General features: G+C 47.5%; 2 protein-coding genes across 2 annotated transcripts in view; one reads left to right on the top strand and one right to left on the bottom strand.

Annotated features, from left to right (window-relative positions):
* The window catches only part of LOC135805837 (ribosome-releasing factor 2, mitochondrial-like), a 32,202-nt gene extending 27,590 nt beyond the window's left edge, over positions 1–4,612 (bottom strand). Inside the window, exons 1-8 of the mRNA XM_065319953.1 lie at positions 4,241–4,612; positions 3,348–3,445; positions 3,120–3,160; positions 2,725–2,809; positions 2,248–2,336; positions 1,964–2,052; positions 1,412–1,472; positions 678–857 (exon numbers count right to left, since the gene is read on the bottom strand). Of these exons, the coding sequence (XP_065176025.1) occupies positions 678–857; positions 1,412–1,472; positions 1,964–2,052; positions 2,248–2,336; positions 2,725–2,809; positions 3,120–3,160; positions 3,348–3,445; positions 4,241–4,392 (795 nt within the window). The 5' untranslated portion in view covers positions 4,393–4,612. The remainder of the gene's footprint in view (positions 1–677; positions 858–1,411; positions 1,473–1,963; positions 2,053–2,247; positions 2,337–2,724; positions 2,810–3,119; positions 3,161–3,347; positions 3,446–4,240) is intronic.
* A 9,834-nt stretch (positions 4,613–14,446) lies between these two features.
* On the top strand, positions 14,447–20,365 carry LOC135805836 (adenomatous polyposis coli protein-like). Its single transcript, XM_065319952.1, has 2 exons — positions 14,447–14,924; positions 17,019–20,365. The coding sequence occupies exons 1-2, from the start codon at positions 14,916–14,918 to the stop codon at positions 19,464–19,466; spliced, it is 2,457 nt and encodes an 818-aa protein (XP_065176024.1). The 5' UTR covers positions 14,447–14,915; the 3' UTR covers positions 19,467–20,365.
* Positions 20,366–20,490: the final 125 nt, after the last annotated feature.

Raw genomic sequence — 20,490 nt, 5'->3', positions numbered from 1 at the left:
ATTTCCACACGTGTAAATCAGCCTGCACCGCAATAAGACTGTGCACTCATAAGGCGTCATTAGCTTAAACAACAGCCTGTAGCACTGGGCACGGAGTATTCACACTCTAAGACTGAACACGGAGTATACACACTCTCAGACTGAGCACGGAGTACTCACACTCTCAGACTGAGCATGGAGTATTCACACTCTCAGACTGTAGCACGGAGTATTCACTCTCAGACTGTAGCACGGAGTATTCACACTCTCGGACTGTAGCACGGAGTATTCACACTCTGGGTATTCACACTCTCAGACAGCAACATTCATATGGGTGTTGGGTGTTGGCAACATCCCGGATAACATGTTCCAGTAAACTTCAGGTGAATCATTCAAAATCAATTTCTTACACAAATCAAACTTAAAAAAAACTGCAACAACAGCAACACCAGCAGCAGCAACACCAGCAGCAGCAGCAACAGCAGCGACGACGACAACGACGACGACGACAACGACAACAACAACAACGACGACAACAACAACAACAACAACAACAACAACAACAACAACAACAACAACAACAACAACAACAACAACAACAACAACAACAACAACAACGACAACGACAACATGCGCAAACACACATACCAACTATACAGGCACAGTCACTGCCACCTGAAGGAGGAGACAACACTAACCTGTTCAAACATTTCCTGCCGTGCCACCAGTGCTTGTTCTAGCAAGTCTTTCTCATGAGACGACTGGGTGAGGTCATAACGCTCAAAATCGGTGCACTCCACCTTTCCCGGCCACTTGGTAACATGAAGATCAAGGAGATCAACAACACCAACAAACTCCGGCCCGACTCCAAGAGGTAGCTGGTTGAACACAACACAGGGAAAAGCCAATGGCAAAATATGAAAAATAGCAAGAGGAACAACACCAAGCTGCAGCATATGAATAATGGCAAGTGAATATCCTGGGTCAAATCCTGGTGGGGATGACTGGTGACAGTCGACTTTTTCTCCTTCGGACTTTTTGAATCTCTTTCCCATTCTCACCTCCCTAAAGTTAGTGAATAGAGTGTCGGCAAAGATGTAATATAACAAGTTGAGATGAATCCTGATGGCTTGTTCCACGGCTTAGATTCCAGGTTCAACAGAAAGAATCAATGCAGATCAAGAACTGGCTAGTTTACGGCCCCTGACAACCATACACATGCGAAAGAACCTGACATAACCCCCCCCCCCCCCCGCTACACTAATCGCAGCTTTGGTAGTTAATAAGCGAAGATCTACATGGAGCATGCAATGTCCATTGCCGACACAAGTTACTTTTGAAAGATGGCCACCTGGCGTGAAATTATAGCAATGTCCATCGGACTCCGACAAATCTAATGCAATTTACTCAGAGTACGAGTAATAAAGCCTACCTGCAGGACAAGCGGGGTGACATTCAGTTTAGTCTCCATGTGCTTCAATGTCCGGGTCATACTACAACACGGCAGAGAGAAACACACAGTAGTGCAAGAAACGTTAGTGATTCCCATAGCAATCAAGATGAAGAGAGCAGACATATGCAGGTAGAAATCACCAGACAATCTTACTCAAAGTAGTCCGCAGAGGGAAGACGAGAACATTGAGCAGAGAAGTTCAGACAATTCTTGAAACTGCAGTCAAAAAATTATTCGCCGTGGTTGGCTATCACCCTTCATTTCACATTCATTTGTCATTGGCAGTCGTTTGACGAGCCAGGAAATGTTGAATAAATAGTTACAAATACAAATCAGTAAATGCTAGCAAGTGAAGTACACAGTGAAACAAATATTCACGGCTCACAGTCAGTCAATCAGTCAGGCTGACTTTTCCGCATCTGCAGAAACACAACCTCTATGAAGGATCAAGGCAGCGGAAGCACAACTACAAACAAAGCTCGCGTCGCCCTGCCATGGGGTGGTATGGGTGATTGGGCACTTCATACATACCTTGCCTTCGGCCGGTCCATCTTGTTGATGAACGCCACACAGGGAACATCGTACCTCTGTGCTTGACGCCACACAGTCACACTCTGTGCCTGAAACAACCAGTAGCACAAAAGGGAAAATCCCTGCACTCGTCACATGACAATGACAAAATCTCCAAGCGAGAACTACTAGTGTGATAATACTCCATGCCAGCAGTGGCAGAGCATGGCACAGAGAGAATCTATAAGTGAGGGGACAATACAGTTTATATTGTTCCTGGACTGTTGTCATAAGCAATCTCTTACCTGAATGCCTTTGACAGCATCATAGACGGCCACAGCACCATCCAGTACACGCAGTGCTCTCTCCACTTCCATAGTGAAGTCCACGTGACCTGAACAGAAACACAGTCGTATTCAAACACACAGTCGCATTCAAACACACAGTTGCATTCAAACACACAGTCGTATCCAAACACATCATACAATCATAATATTATGCGTCATACAAGCACTCGCACGTACACATGTGCTTGCACACTCAGCTATGTTCAACGGCACCGTACACATGTATATACGTAAAAACAAAGTCCCACAAGACAGCCATTGATTCGAAGAAACGAAGCTGATTTCGTGCATGCCCCCCCCCCCCCCCCCCACACACACACACACAGATGCACATGCACACACGTGCATGCTTTCCAAACCACTGTCTAAAGCATGGCTGCAGTCAGATAAGAATTGCAAACTGCCAGTAGAACTACGTGTACAACATGCACAAACCTGGTGTGTCAATGAAGTTGACGCGATGGTCCTTCCATGGGAAACTGATTGCCGCTGACGTGATTGTGATGCCACGTGCACGCTCCTACAAACACAACACACACACACACATACACACACACACACACACACCGACGCTTCTTAAACGACGGCCTGGTGCTGGTAGAGTGGGTGCAGGGCTTGGACAAATCCAGTACAAACAGCTAGTAATCGCCATTGCTTCAGACCAGGCGGTAGCGGCGCTCCGTCCACTTGCCATTGTCCATGACACCGAGCATGATCTGGTTGGTTGTCATCTTGTGTCCACGAGCAATGGAAGTGGGCAGCTCCACTCACTCATCTTGCATACACGAGCAAGGGAAGGGGAAGGGGAAGTGGGCAGCAGCTACACTCACCTGCTCCATGTAGTCCATCACCGTATCTCCTTTGTCTACATCTGCAGGGAGCAGACAAATAGCAGAATCCCAGCAGCAAAAAAAGATGATGAACACGGTGCTGGTTTGAGAAGCAATGATACGAAAAGCCTAATCAAGTGGCTTCATCTTCATGTGTGTCGGTAAGTATTTCGCCAATTAACTACTTACTTCTGATTCCAAAAGCAAAAGCTGCTGCGATAAACTTACCTCCCGAGTGTCGGGTAACACCAGCACTGAAGAGCATACGTTCTGTTGTGGTGGTCTTGCCAGCATCAATATGCGCCATGATGCCGACATTTCGAATTCTGTGATGCGTCACACATGCACAGTTACACACATAATATGTGATACACACACGAGCGCACGGCCGCACGCGCGTACACACACACACACACGACACACCATGTACACACCATGCACACACCATGTACACACCATGCACACACCATGTACACACCATGCACACACCATGTACACACACACACACACACACACACACACGCACACACACAAGAACACTGATGGATCCGCCAGATTTAGTACCTTAGGCTACACTCATCTTCCCCCTGCTCCACACATGACGTTGTTATGGTAAATCCATGTAAACTTGTCCTAATTTTGAATAACCTGGACAGATGTTTAACTTCCTTTCCTTTGACTTTCCGCTTCAGGCACAACAACGCAGAAATGTATGGGTCACACAATGCAGTATGTACAGTTGTGTTCACCATTATGCGTGCGAGAAGCCCAAAAGTTCGGGTTCTAGTTTTAAATGAATGGACTCTAACCGTGCCGTTGCGCACGGAGCAGTCGTGGAAGTGCTGTGCCACTGCGGGGCATGTACCAGGTGGACATGGTCCAAGCTTACACACGCGCACACAACTGCTCAGCAAATCTAAAATAACTTTCGACTGCTCGGCCTTTTTGCCGAATCCAGTACTCCAGGTATGAAGGACGAATCAACTGTACCATGGGTGGTCCAAAATTTAAAGCAGGTCAAAAAAGGGGATGCGCAATATACCTCAGGACGAAAATATTTAATATACTCCAACAAAAATGCTACATAACAGTATACAATCGTATAAACTTGAATAGATTACCTCTCAACTGGAGCATCCACCATACTCTGCGGGATCTTGCCAATCCCATAGTGGCGTGCTTGCACAAACCGATCCAGTCGCTGAGGAGCCAGAGCTAGAGGAGCTCTGCTGATGACCTTTGATAGTCTCTGCAGTGTCGCCTGGACAGTCATGCTTCCATGAAATGTTAGTGAGATATCTCAGGGAGATAAGAAATGAAGTATTTTGAACATATACGAGCACAAGCTGCTGCGCGACGTCAGCGCATTCAATGCAATCGAACCCAAGCTCCCAGGGGTTTCAGGATCTCAAGGAGATCGCTCTGAAAACCAAGCTCGGGCACTTCGTTCTCCAGAGCCAGTGAAGATAAGCATTACACTCATATTCTCTTATTACTAATTTTATTATTACTTGTATGGGTTTGAACAGATCTTTCAGATCGGACTGCATAATCGATGATGGTGCACCGGTGGCAGAGTCCGCGGGAATTCCCCCAGCAAGTTTTCACGCCACATTGTTGCACGTGACCATAGTAAACCATGCATGGTTGCCATGGTAACAAGAGTTCATAAGCCCTAATGCATATAATGCCATGGGGGTTATCAGGTTATGACCTCTTGATGGTAAACTACAGTAACTACTTGAAGTGGACAAAAGGGACTCACTAGCTCTATCTGTTACCATGGTTACCTGGTTACTTCAGATGTGTCTCACCAAGAGTACATGAAAACTTCATGTACTCTTGGTCTCACATCACGAAAAGAGACACGAGTCTACAAATGTAGACTCGTGTGTCTTTTCATGACTCAATGATCATGAAGCTGGAAGAGGTGGGATAGGAGCTCTGGAGACTTGAACTCAAGTATCAGTAACTTTAAATAAGTGAAGTTAGTTGAAGAGTGGAGCTGGGGAGGGAATGGAATTTATAATTACATTGTATTTCAAACTGCTCTGTCTCTAGCAGCGTTTGTTAAAACCGTGACTGCTTGGCCTACAATTAATTGCCGGTAGTTTCCTAGCTTTTGATACTGTTGTTATCGTATCTTCGACACAATCCGTTCATCCAGAACGAGCAACCACCAGGGAGTAGTACTAAAATAAAAAAAACCTTTTGACTAGTCGTGACCTGGTGGCTGTGCATGTGCAGCACCGACCCGTGCTGCCACATGGAGCCATATCATTAGTAATACACTGTACTAGTATTTCTTGAACCCGATGATGAACTCTCCGGTTAATGCTCTCAGTAGTATGATCACCTGAGCCATCCCCGGCATCCCATTCCCGATCATGTTGCTGAACTGAGACCGTGCTTACTCATTCTGTCTTGCGAATTCTCTCCCCTTACCCATTCGCTACCATGTTATTGAGCATTTTTTGCTTGTTTGGTCTTACAGATTCAAATACTGTGACCAACATTCGCTGGGCACCATTGCTCGTTTGGCCTTGCGAAGTAAAATAAAAATCAACAACAATTGTGAAAAATTAAACATGGCGCCAAACGGCTTCTCCAAGACTCCAACATTAATCTGAATGCATCTCTGGGCAGGTCCGGGCCACCAAACAATATACGGATGCTGTAGAGATGTTGCTGCAAGTAGTTGTGTTATGTTGTGTCTGACTCTGAACCCCAACTACCCCTCCACCAGTCACTCCGATATGCTGAACACAAGTAGATGACCATGAGAAAAGTACCAGGCACACAATGAGTCACCATCGCTAGGATACATGCAGAACGTTGCAAGGCAGTCGCCATAACGAGACCCTTGGTCGATTTAGCCGCTTCTGCCCCGCCTCCACTGCTTCAGCTGCCATCGTTACTGAGTATGTGCCTCCCTGCATGCTATCTTTTGCTGGTGTTTGCACCATGATGCTTTGTGGCTGTCTTGTAAAAATAATGACAGATACCAATGCCGGAGAAAGGGCCAAGCTTATTCAAAGCCCAAGATCCGGACTAGAAAATGGTGTGCTCTTTCCATGCCTAGCCTGAGCGGGCATGCAAACAGCTTTTTAATGTGTACTGGTGCTCAATAATTTCTGTTCTGAATCACTGAAGATGGTGCTGAATTAGAAATGTCATACCACGTTACATGTATACGTAGTTAGCTGTACCAGCATCGTGTTCGAAACTTGCACATACTCATACATGTACAATGACAATCATATCCAATAGCAGGCCGATGCCCATCCTCGATCCATGAGTATCACCTATTGAGTATTGTTTGCTCATGCTTCACATGGAAGAAAACGGATTGGCACCACCCTTCTCAGGCATCTACGTCATCATCAGTACATGTGCTAATAGAGGACGGATGTACATGTAGATGCATGGCCAAACCCGTGACCATGTACCGGTATTGCTAGCAACTAAACCTGATGGTTTCAAATTGCCATTGCAAATCCGCGAGCTTGCTTGCAGGTCCGGGGAGAATAGTGGTCTTTTCTGGCAGTGGTGATTTCGGTCATGGCTAGTGAAGCCAAATCCTTGGGGAATCAGATTGATGAATAATACCACAAGAGCAAGAGACTCCCTTCGAATACTAAAATAATTCCGTCTGGCAAGTATTTTGGTCACAAGTTGAGACCCCGTCAGAAAAGGTTGAGTCGCGAAGTTGTGAACTGATAACAGGGATGTGTGAAAGGAAACGAAAGTGGACAAAAAGGGAGGTGACTAAAGAAGGTGTCTGATAGTCTCCACGACGCGTATTCCTTCGGAAATCCTTCAAGTTCAGGAACAAGGAATGTTGGATGAGTAGCGTTGTACTTGCACTGGTCTCAGCATGTGGCCCATCCCTTCTCAGGCATGCTTCATTTACTGTGTTAAAAGTGTGTAACTATTTCGAAGTCGTAAGTTATAATTACAGTGGTCCCTCTATAATCCGGCACCATTCGTGCCACGGAAAATCTGCTGGATTAGGGAGGGACGACTGGGCTTATAACAGTGATCAGGGCGACCTGGTTGGCATGCATGCTTGACATGTGCGTTCAGAGGCTAACAATTACCAATCATAGACAAATATTTCCTCGCCTGTGAGTGACATATACAGTCATATACAGTGAGTCATACCGTTACACGAGTCGTACTACAGCTGTAACCTGTAGTACTGGCTGGTATCGTGGTTAAAAGAACTTCTTATACTCCCACGCTTTGACGTGAGCAGGACAGCTACATGACTGTATGTTTCGATCTTGAGAGTTGAGTCCACACAGTCCGTGTCGATGATGATTGATGAATAGAGATCGCACTGAGGATATGCACCCGGGTTACCAGCTTAGGAGTACAATGCACAGCTAGCAAAATCATAATTGGCAGGAAAACATTAATTCAATGCCGGCATTCCTTGCACGTCATCAATGGGTGTGCCACGCCGCTGGTCTGATACGCGGTAACATAGTAATCATGGTAATACATACTCGTACTGACTGTAGATCTACAAGAACTAACTACTTGTAATCACCACTTTTAGATGAGTTTTATCAAGAGTACATACTGGTTTTATCCTTGGTTCAGCAGACAGTCTCCAGATGCTATGTGAACCGTCAGTCAGACGGTAAGGTTGAACCAAGAGATCCGACACAGGCACACAGGGTATGCCGCGGGCCTATTATAAACTAGCCGCGCAACAATGACATTATGCGTCTGTCTTGTTAGCAAGTAATAACGTTAACAGCTTGGCATTTGCTGGTAGGACAATTGCTCGATGAGCATATCGGCGCCCGGGGGACTGTGACTGCAAACCCACTTGAGAACGTCTTGCCTAGAATTGTTTGGCATTTCAATTGGTGCATGACACATAGTATTTGAGGATAGACGAAGACATTCTTTACCCAAGGGCACGGAAGTACTGTAGGGTGCCACTCTGTGTTCGCAAACAGATATGCTTCCAAAATGGATGCAGGCACATTACGAATCTCAAAACGGTGCCTGCTGCAATATTGTTCAAATTCGTCGTCGAGCGCTTGTGGTGCGATAACAGCTGGATCGGAAAGACTCTCAGGAAATCCAAAGCCGGTCTGCGCGTTGTATTCCCGCAATACTCACTGGCTCGAAAATTTCACAAACCCGCATGGCTTGATTGTGCTACCTGCAGTGCCGGTAGATCTACATAATCATTGTACATAATCATTGTACATGATTGTACAGCAGTTCAAGCTAGCCCTGTTAAAATCCAGGAAACTGAGCTACTGTGGGCATGTATTACATGTAACGGGTCCTAAGTATTGCCCTCTTCAGATCATCGCACAACATCGGCAATTCGTCATTATTTTTAATTCATCGTCCGGTATTGCTTCTTCCCCGCCCCCAAAACCTTCCTTGCAGGGGTCGGTCTGGTACCCTGAGCTCGGCTTGACTTGCATGATGGAAACGCTTAGCTATCCGGAGATTGAGAAGCGTGGATAGTTTTCGTTTGCAGTTTCATGGAAGAGGGATCCTCTCCTCGCTTACCTTACACTGTACATGTACATGTATGTAGTCATGTACGCAAGAGGTACACAAAAGGAAGTAAAATAGGGGTGTTTCGTTGTTTTAGACAGTTGTCTGAGGATTGGTTTTTGCCATGAAACTCTGAGTAACAACGATGAATTTATCACTGCAAATTAAAATATAGAATAAACCCACCAAGTGCAGTCTGTAGACGCCAGCGCTTATTATGGTCGGACATGTCATCTGTGAAGGGAAGGAGTATGTATCCTACAAAAGCCTTTCAGCATGGCAATAAGGACAACAGACATTAGTCGAAACCCAGAGGTGTCCCAGTGACCAGATGGGTAGACAACATTAGGAATGACCTTTTACTTCTCAACATGTCTTTTTGGAAAGCGGAGAAACTTGCCTCGGGCAGAGTGGAGGGGCTCGACGTTGTCGACAGCTGCATGACCCTCATCAATTTTGATGACGATGAGTATCATAAATAAAAGCAGCAACAACAAACATACTCGAACTTTGTTAAACACGAACTTGACACCCTATTATTAGATCGAAGAGTACATACAAGTAGTTTGTGACAAACATAAATTTTAGGAATGAGTCGAGCTGTAGCCACAACGCACTAGTCGACAGGGTAGATGAAGAACTGACGCCAATGCATTGCGGGGGCCGGTGCAGTGTTGTCAGATTTCAGAGACGCGATCAGCCAACCACCTGGTCGTCACATTGTTCAAAACATTCCGAAATATTTAAAAAGGGAAGGAAAAGGGATGAACCGCGAACACTGAACAATTATTATACTTACTACCAAGAGTAGATAACTAGCTACTTCTCTGATTATAATTATACTCTTGTTACTACATGTACATGCACTGGTCTCCCTGGCTAAATGCTAGAAGTCATAATTATTACATCGAGTTTCCACGACGGTGCTGATAGATATAAAGACAAACAGAATGCAGTATTGTGCCAGTAAACAGGTGGTCACATGTCGTTCATTGGGTCTCACACAACTGTAGCGTAGGTCTACGTGTTAGTGTCCCACGAGTGAATTCACTAACATTTTGGCTCTCTACTCTAGCAGACAGTACAGTAGCGGTAGTTGAAGTCCGTGCTTGGATCGAGGAGTCGTGAAAACCTTTCACGACTCCCTGGTTTGGATCTACATGTACATCTACATGTAGAATCTTTGTCAGAAGACGCCATGCATGTGCCAGGCAGAACACACGTGACATCGCACTGATGTAGCAAGCTTGAAATACTCGCGAGAAGTCTAGAACACCGAGGAGGGTCGTACCAAGCACGGGATGGACAGCACAAAGCAGTGCATTCCTTCGAGCATCTGCCGGCCAACACGGCAACAGGGCAGGGAAAAATGAGCAGGCTTCAGCGGAGACCATGTAGCAGACGACACATTCTTCGTGCGAGGTGTGAAAACCGCCGCTGTCTCGTGTCATAACACTACAACTTAGTACAAGTCAAGACATGTGTCACACAAACTCTGATCTGCCGAATTCAATAATTTATAGTGCGTATACCAGCGTTGTCTGCAGCTGCAACTAACTTTGCAAGGGTTGAAGGCATGTATTCTGGCCGTCTTCAGGCTGCACGATCAACTGACAGGGGCGCACACTTCAGCGCACAAAGGCAAAACTAAAGCTCAATTCACCCCCTCAAGGCGTGCTTACCCATCTACAACTTTGCTAGAATTGCTAATATGCGATCAGGTAGCATTCCAATCAGGCTTCACCACACCTGCATAAGTGCACTCAGATGGTTGTGCCCACATCGTTGCCTATCCTAACGCTTGCAATGGTCACTAGGGCGTAGCAAGACTCGTTCCATAAGAGCTCCGATGCCTTGGTGCCTGGTGGACCGGTGTACAGTGTTGGAGATGCGTTGGCAGATACATGTATGTCCGGGTCGCATGGAGCTGTGAATGCGATATCCGGCTCGCTGTCTTCATTACCAAGTCTGCATGTCCAGCTCTTGTTACAATGAAGCAATTGGTTTAGTCCACTGAGCAAGCCTTTCCCCCAAAATATGATGACGTTACGTGCTCAGCACATTCCCTATATTCCGTACCTGTCACAATCACATCCAGTTCGTGAGTCGGTACCCGGGTGGTCCGGGGTGGCATGGAGAAGTGAAGGCGGAGAGGTTATGATATGAGGCATGCAATGTAATGGTAATCCCCGTTGTCATAGTGATCGCAGTACCGAGGGCAAGACCATGCTCTTCATTTTCTTTTTTTCTCTTCTTCCGTGGTTGGTCTCACCCTCTCCTCAATTCAATTGGCTGTCTTGACATGCCACGAGGTGCAGAAATAAATAAATAAATAACCTTGTACCTGCATGTCTCCACGGACATGATGAGCTAATGTTTTATTGTTTCCATTCGCTTTCATGTAATTGGGCGACACTGCCCGTTTGGTTCTGCGAATTCAAATACAAATGTACCTACCTACATGTATCTATTACTCTGCTAGTAGCCCAGTAGTGACTAGTACAGTGTAATGAGCCTGCTAATGGCATGCGGTGGTCAGCGTGGTCAGCGTTCTTGTAGACCAGAACCAGGCACATACATCATCATGTATACGTCGCTGTCTTCTTGTCTGACTAGAAACTGAAAATGATGGGAAATTGTACATTATCTCCATTTTCCCTTTTTCATTTGGATGAAAGTTATCATAGTTATCTTCAGTTATCTTCGACTTCATGAAGTTTGGAGTGCTTTCTTGGTTATCGTACATGGATGCAGCTAATGGGGTCGTTTTCGGCACTTGTGCCAGTGGTTGTGAGACTTACCCACTCACCCCCACCGTTAGGCGCTGCATCTGCCGCTAGGGTTTATCGGGTGTTAGCGGCCGTCGTGAGTTCCCTTCGGGAACGGACACGATGGTTGGTTGGTTGGTTTTTATTTCACTTCGCACATTCAAACGGGATGACGACCCAATAAAATGACGGCGAAGGCTTAGCCTAGAATTATAGAAGTGGCTATGGAAGAACATAGTAAAAGCTATGGAAGCACATAGTAAGAGAATATTATTATTATTATGTGCTTGTTCGCGTAGACATCAGCATGGCCTACAGCTGCATTAATGGGCATGCAAATCATGCAAACCAGCCAAAAATGTTCGCATAAGCCACTTCGAATAGATACAAAAGACCATAACAGTTTCAGAAAAAGAAGAAATATGCGAACAGAAGACAAAAACTAGGGTGCCGACACCACTCGGGCACAGATGCCCACCCAACCGCTTCGGTCAGCAGCAAGGGCACGGAACGCCTCCAGATCGACTTTGCTTGACAAGGAAAGTCCAATCCGCTTGGCATCATCTTGTAGTAGCGTTGGTAGTGTGTGTCTTGGTCGTCCCCTCCAGCCCGCTGGACGAGGCTCTGCGAAGTACGCTCCCATGGCCAGTGATGGTGGGGAGTCAGCCGGGAGCCGGAGGACGTGCCCAAAGAGCCTCCACCTAGCTCTCAAGATGATAATGCCGAGAGGAACCGCGCCGGTACGCTCATAGAGCCTCTCGTTCCTAATCCGATTCGGGAACACAATGCCGATTAGCGCCCGCAGCTGTTTTCGGTGGAAGGCCTCAATACGGCTCAGCTGCTGTTTCGTTGGTGCCCATGTTGCACAATTGTAGCAGAGTACAGGGAGTACAAAGGCATTATAGAGCCGGATGCGGAGATCCCCCGAAAGTAAGAGAATAGGATACTAATAACTGCGAGTAAACGGGGGGAGAGAGAGAATACGATGTATCTGTGATACTACGTGAGGATTACTGAACTGCACGGGGAGGGAGAGCAGAGCGATCAGCAGCAACTCGAACTACTCCCTACAGGCACGATAATTTACTTTTTACTTACATGTGTACGTGTTACATGATTGTACATGTGCATCTAAATCCTTTCTCACTGACAACATCTTGTAGGCAGTGGTTTCTTTCTCGCGTCCATCATAACTTACCGGGTGTCGATGGGTGTGGACATCGATCTTCATGTCTCTTCATGTACATGTACATGTGTGGACCCTCCGGAATTCAGAAGCGCTTAGTGAGCCAAGCATCAACATTTAATCATAGTACAAAGTTATGTACGTTATTATGCCACGTTCAAAGACGACAAGTGACTTTATCCTTCCGGTCCCAATCCCCACCACCACCACCATCACCACCAGTAATGCACCATAATACCTGTACTGGTACACGTAGTATTCTGCCACAATTACTCCCTACCATAAGTGCGCAATCGTCATGCACATGTACAATATACATGGCACGTAATGATGTGCTGTGTACATGTATATCCATTGAAATCACTTGCATACTGCACCATGGAAACACTCCACAGATTCAAAACCTACTCGTATGCCGCAACGAATTGGCACGATATCACTGTGGTCGTGCCTGTGCTTCATCAACACACTGATAACTGATATTAGTAAGAAATCTGAAAACGATGCTTGCTGCACAGCAGGTGAGAGGCTGAGTGCAGGCATTGCCTCGGGGTGTCAATCACCATGATCACTTTCACGCTTCGCGCAAAACTACGGTAGTTTAAAACTATGCAGGGGCAGTCGCACCTTATTGAAATGTGTGAGGAAAGGAATTTCTGCCAAGCACCGGAACATGGGGTGTTGTCCCGAGTTGTACTGCACCTCTCACATGCCGCCGTATTCTGCATGACCGTGACCAAGTTGCCAGTGGATAGAATGTTCAAGGGCTTCGGAATAAGCTTGCCAAAGCTGCTCTTGTCCGCAATGGAATGGTGTCGACCACCGGATTCATGAGCAGTGTTGTGTGAAGTGATTAATTGGCACTTGAGTACTCGGAAAATGTGCTTTTAACCGACAAAGTCCAACCTGCTGTTTGTGATCTATGTGAATGTCCGGGTTGTTGTGCCAATACTTCGACACACACACACACACACATGTAGATCACTGACTTTTCATCTCCGCTCAAAGCTTTACTCCAGGCCTTTTCCCGCATTCAGCTTGGCCAATTTGAAAATGGTACAGTGTAAGCGTACATGTAGACGAACTGTGTGTTCTGTGGTCGTGCCAGGAAACTGTAAGATCCCAGGTGGCTACTCTGTGTTGCTTGTTGTGCTTGCCAGTGCGTGTGGCTAATGGCTAAATGCGGTGAACCGCCTGTTCTCCGTGTGATGCAGACGACGCGATCTGGACACGCTCAAGTGCTCGTGTCGTGGAAATGCTGGCAACCGCTGGTGGGAATCACGCCATTCTCTTACTCAACTTTCTTTAACCCCCCTTGAAGTGGTATTTGAACTTGTCCACACATACCGCGTGATTATACGCATCATGAACGCTGTGTGCGGATGCAGGCCCCTCTCTCTGCCATTTTCCCCTTGGCTTACAGGCCGGGTGCACGTTTGGGAAGCATCGATACAAAAGGACGATCCAACAAGTTTCCGTCTCCGTCTTCCTTCTTGAAGTTTTAAATTTTTTCTCTACACCATCTTTGGCTAAGTTGGATGACAAGTCAAGGCTCCGGCCACCTGTCAAGAGCTGCTCTCCACCAAAGGGTACACGTGCTCGCGGTCTGGACTCGGATTCCTCGCACAGACCTGTCCACGGGCTTGCCGCTTGTCTTGGCACGCTCGCTGGGAGTAAAGGTTTGGTATCTCAAGAACGCCACCTGAAAGACAGCAGACATAACATAACTTGTCATAAGCAGAAGGAGTACGCCAGTGATGCCACGATTCACAGCCTTTCACATCACCTCACTCAGACTGTTGCTAGCTTTGCAGACACGACGACCGCTGAACACGGGACCGGACCAAGCCTGTGGTTCAGCGAAGGCGAACTCCTGCAGTCCTGGGCAAGACCTCTGAGACTGTGAGTCACCAGGCCAGGGTCACTAGGTAGATTTTCCCGTGCCGCGAAGTTCGGCGTGGCGTAAATCGTCCGACTGACGTAGAGTAGCTACCCGTGGAGTAGCCCCTTGAAAGCTGCACTGGCAGCTAGCTAGCCCAGCTAGGCATACCATACATAGATCCCGTGCCTGTGCCTGTGGTGGCTTGTCGAGTAGTTCTACATTCACCCGTTGTGCAACAGCTTCGGACTTGTTCGCTGTCTCTTCTGGACTTGTCCGCTAGCTGCTGTTTTCTGAGAAAGCTCTGCTTCTTCCCAGTTGTAGTCCTGTCTTCTCTTCGCGGCCCTTGTCTCATCCCTGGAGAAACTTCAGTCTCATTTTACCTCTTAGTCCAGCCAGTGTTCAACCGGCTGGAGGACGTAACGGGACGGATGTTGCAGGTATGTCGATACTCATCAAAATAATAATTTTGAACCTGTTGAAAATTCAGACTATGAGCGTGGCTCGTGGTTGGAAAGTGAAATCGGACACGCGCTGTTTTATGAGGCTACCTGGGACCACTGTGATTGTCGCCATTGCATGCGGTTCATTTCAGCTACAGACTAGTTGCATTTCAATGTGATGTTCTAGTAGTAGTAGTAGTAGTAGTAGTAATAGTGTTAGCAATGTGATAGCAATAAATGTAATGCTGAGCCATAGTTTATTTGAACAGAGCTTGTCGCTGCGAAGCAGGACAAAGTACAATAAGTATTAGTTAGTTGCTTCCGCCGCAGTCTCCGCAGGGAAGTAACTTCCTAAACGGTTGGCTCACCAGTGCAGAGTAGACGAAGTGAATGCGGAGGGGGATGGGTATGTCCGGAATTATGTGCGTTGCTACTCGTGAAGGTACATCAGGTTTCGGAAACGCGTGCGGACATTTTGAATTTTGAATGGAACTAAAAAAAAGCCACTGTGAACGTGGCGAAGCACATCATTGCATAGTAGACATGATCGCGAGAAGTTTGTAACGGCTTTGGCTTTACCAGGGCGAAGCAGAGTACTACTGAGTAGTGGCAAGATCAGTGACTGAGATAGCTATCGCATAGTTTACAACATAATCTGTGTGCTAATCGTGAGCAGTACAACTCGTGTATTTGTTTGTGTCATGCCAGGCAACCGCATGTGCTTGAAGACTTGTAAACACAACAGATCTACATAATATATACCGGTAATACGTGTTATCACCGCGGCTAGTCAAAGTACTTGAAAGAAGTCCATTAGATAGAATTGTCATCGGCACATGACCTATTGCTACATGCACGGCACTGCATGCTCAGGCACATGGCAGATTTACCTTAGTCCGACTGCGTTGTAGAATTACATGTCTGTATGCCGCCAGCGTGGCAGATATGCCATTCTCTTTGCAAGACGGTGTACGTGCTGAGTTTGCCGAACACTTAGTCCTTTGGTAGAGTTATGTAGTAAAGAGCGCTGTGAAACCTGCCTTAAAGGACGCCCGAGAAATACAGGCACCACGAAATGTTAGTCACCTGAGAAATAGAGGCACCCGGAAGTATTGGATACCTTTCTTGGTACGTCTGCACACAGTCACTGCACTTGCCGAAGTGAAGACACCGTGGAAATGATGCATCAATGAATTTGGGCGGTCCCCTGGGTGTTTGCATAACTCTAATTCTCAGCTTTCTCAGCTGTATTTCAATTTTCAAGTAAACTTCTGTAGTGTAGCATCACATCCAGTGTTCTGTTCGAGTTGCTCATGGGAAACATTTGAACAAAGTATTAGGTGGTCTTGGAGGTGCATGTACATGTACATGTATGTGCACCCTCTGTGAGTTCGTGTACATGTCCGCAGTCGCTGATGAATAGTCTTGAGGCTAAGGGGCTGGTTAGCTGCTGGCAAAGGTGTGCCCTTGCTCTCTGCTAGCCACAGCAAAGTGTACACAGTGCCTGAAGCGATTCTGGCAGTGGGTGGTATTGGGAGCATTACATGATCCATGTGTTGGTTGTGATGTTTAACACCAATACCAACACACGGGCTGGTCATAGTGATTAGACACGTATCAGCTGAGCAAATCCGTCTCAGCGGCACTGGGGCGAGGTGTCTAGACTGTAGTGTGTTCTTATCACACAGCGGACGGTTCGTTTACAGATGGCTGCTGTAAGAATGTGGTGGGCTATCTCTCTGTAAGGAACGTTTGGGAAATCTCACCAGGAGTGCCGTGAGTAAAGAAAACTGGGAGGACGGCAGTCGTTCGCGTGCATGTTCACCGTCTGCCCTGGTCTGTGTGACGCAGGAATATGCGCAGACTGTGAAATGTAGAACAAGGAAAGTAGGAGTGGTTGTATTTGTGTGCTTTCTCATTACAACCCTATGCACTATTGATGATTTCTCTTGTCTTGTGAAAATTCCTCTGAAAGTCCCGCCGAGCAAACTAATTATTTTCTCACCTCAACAATGAATCTGGGCAATACTTGTACAGTGTAAATGTATATTTATGTGTACTTTGGCGCTCATGCTGTATCGTTCTCTGCAGACCATGAGCCGCCAACGGGAGATCAGCATTGACGAAGCTGTTACCCGCCGCCACGTCCTGCAACCCGAGAGTGAGCAAGCCGCTGTATCTAGTGCGGGGAGTGGTGCCTTTTCCCAATCCGCAAGCACTCGCAGGACAACAGTGAGTGCTGATAGCGATATGGGTCTCACACGGCAGCCTGTAGCAGAGGGCGGGGACGCACGGCGCAGGCCAGTGCAACTCAACGGCGATAGTCTTGCACTGAAACCTGATTCGGGCTTGCCTGATCAAGCGGAGCACGTTAAAGCCGAGAGGCAGCAGCGTCTTCGCGACCTACTCGAGATGCCACCGATGGACGCTTCAAAGTTGTATCTGAAGTTGGCATCCACCAAAGCCAGTGCGTTGCGTGGCAGTCAGTCTATACTGAATCATGTCGTGCAGCTGATGTACTTGCGGGATGATAATGGCACGAGTATGGCTGCTGCCAGGGCTAATGCCACATCAGCATTGACGGCCATGGTGCAGAGTACTGCCAGAAACGCCACGGAGAAGAAAATCTGGGAGTTGCTGCGGCTAGTGTGGTTTCACTGCGAGATGCTACGCGAGCTGGGCCAAGGTGGACCAAACGTTTCGACAGCGCAGCATGCCGCAACCATCAGCACAATGACGGAACTGATGACAATTTCGTTCGATTCTGATGCAAAGGATTCTCTGCGATCCCTGGGAACACAGCTTTGCATGACAAGCCTGTTGCGCCTTGACCACGTGTGCTACCCGCAGCAAAGACCCAGGCCAGGGTCGGAGAATCCAGCCGAAGGACATTCGGCATTTAGCCTGCGCAACAGCGTGCGCGTTAATGCCTGCACCATCCTGTGCAATCTGCTAGTCAACACACCGACTGCGAAGGCCGAGCTGGCTCAGACGCAAGGCTTCCTGGCCATAATAAAGAAGCAGCTGGCAAGCCCATTGGAAGAGCTTGTGCGTGTGTCGGCCGTCCTGCTGCAGAACCTGTCGTTCCACGTGGACAACAAGATCAAGTCAGCCCTAAGTGATGCTAATATTATACCAGCCATTGTTGCGGCTGCGTCCGTGGCCCAGATGAAACCCACGGTGGTTGCATTGACCAGCGCTCTGTGGAATATGTCGGCACACTCCAGCGATACGTACGAGAGCAACAACAAGACTGCACTCTGCTCATCAACTGGAGGCTTGGAACTCATTGTTAACCTGCTCGACATCAATTGCGACGATAAGAACACGCAGAAGATCCTGGAGAATACTGTCGGCATCTTGCAGAACATCTCCAGTCACGTAGTGCGAAACTTGCCACTACTCGTGCACGTTCGCCGCTTGAATATTTACGAGGCATTGTCGCGGTGCCTACGCCGTCGCGTGGTGGCATCAATGCTGCGCTCCGTTGTTGGTGCTCTGTCCAACTTTGCTGCCGGCCAGGCCGAGGACAAGGAGGCGATCCGTCTGGCTGGAATCATACCATTGCTCGAAGACATCGTTTCCAACAGCAGCAGCTTCACAGATCCGAAGATAAGCGTGTACGCAAAGCAAGCGCTGACAAACATAAACCTTGCACCGGTACCTACGCAACGACGACAGTCTGCACCAACCGGTAACACTCACAGTCGGTCAGGATCATTTGCAGAGCACCGAGCATCACCACTGACCGGCGAGGCAGTGGAAACGACGTTCAGGCCATCACCTACATCAAGCACTGGCGACGTGAATCACGATCATTCCGTCATGAATGCTGACCTAGTCCACCGCCCCGTGCCGGGCAGAATACACCCACGCAGACAGAATCGCCTTGAGTCCGTTCAGCAATTCTTCACGCCGTCGCCGGCCAGCAATTCAAGAGAGGACCTGCAAGCTCCCGCCAATGTGCGCAGTGCCGTGTCTGCTGACAATGTGCGGGACCGAGCAGCAGCAGCTGCCAGCATGCTCCATTCTGAGGCACAGGACCTTCCACGCAAACCACCGAGAAAGCGTGCATCTGATAGCACTGTGCCCTCCGGCCAGGCGCCGTCCAATCCGTCTCCTTTCTTCAATTACCAAGCCCCGCAAGGCCTGGCTAGTGCAGCTGCCTCGGCACAGCCAAAAAGAACGGAACAGCGCCCAGCGGAAAATTGGCACGCCAGGTCGCAATCCGATAGCGCAACCACTGGAGCTCACATACCTTCAAATCGGCTACGCAACCATGGCCACCGGCAGCACGCGCAGGAGGGTGAAGAGAATCCACATCGGCCCCTTCATACCCGGCAGTCGTCAACTGGATCGGCTGCGTCTGGTGGACACCGGCAGCTACTGAGCCCTTCTCCTACAGCGCCAACCAGTTCCCAGGAAATCATGCTATCGCAGCCCATGATTCCAGCTGCAGTTCAAGAGGAGCCGGTATCTCCCAACCAGAGCATGCTCGGTCCTGTGGATGAGTCAGCCGTTTCGATTACCCATCTGTAGGGCAGAGCTGTGTTTCCATGCTGCACAACAACTTGTTCTGTCAATTATTTGATGGTGATCTGCTGATGTTCGAGTCTGCGGCCTGGATCATTCAATATAAGTTGCCAACTAAATAGCAAGAAGATGATACCATCTTGATCTTGATAGACAGGGTGCAGTGGTTCGTACTGGTTAGCTAAATGCATGCTAGTCTTCTCGCGCTCGCCGATGCTGTAACATAGTAACAGTGCCTTGCAGATGAGTACAATCATGTTTGCACATTATGTTTGCACATGTACTTACTTACCTTTTGGACTGGATTGTTCTTTATTGTGGTAAGACGGAGTGAGCATCAGCAAATAATAACATCACTGTTGAGACGATGTGTATTTATTATCCCAATGCCGCGCAGTGTTGCTCATTGCAATGGGCCATTTTTTTGTAAGTATTTGATGCTATTGAATTAGCCATTTCTATTCATATCATTTCAATCTAGAACGGCCTAGAAGCTTCTGGTATGTTTTATTCTGATGAATATGTTTTTTTATCCCAGATAATGCCGTGTAAATAGTAGCCTGGCAATGCTCTGTATGTCCATCATGAACCATTCTAACCTTATTGCATCATCAGTGTACCATCTAACTACTGACTGTCTCATAACCTGGAACCAATGCAGCTGTTGTATAGTTAGTTGAACACCATAGGACATATTTGTATCCGCTCTGCTTATCACTGTACTAAGTTCTCCTGTGTGCGTCTTCTTACAAATACAATGCTACACTTCACTCTGTATATTTTAGACACATGCTCATTCTCCCGTCTTTCTGCTACTGCGTGTAGTATTAAGACGGGGCCTAGGCACATGATCCTCTTCTTCTCTATCGTTTGAATAGGCTATTATTCATATCCCTATCCCATTGCAGGATCCGGAGTGTAATGTGGCTGTACCGAGGTTGATTTTAAGACCCATGCATGCGCTGTTTGGCTGCAACGCCGGTGCAGGAGTGTAACTGTGGAGAGCCCTAATTGTCACGGTGCAGATAGT

Source organism: Sycon ciliatum, chromosome 1 (assembly GCF_964019385.1).
Source record: "Sycon ciliatum chromosome 1, ocSycCili1.1, whole genome shotgun sequence".
NCBI lineage: Eukaryota > Metazoa > Porifera > Calcarea > Leucosolenida > Sycettidae > Sycon > Sycon ciliatum.
This window is presented reverse-complemented; position numbering and strand designations above follow the sequence as displayed.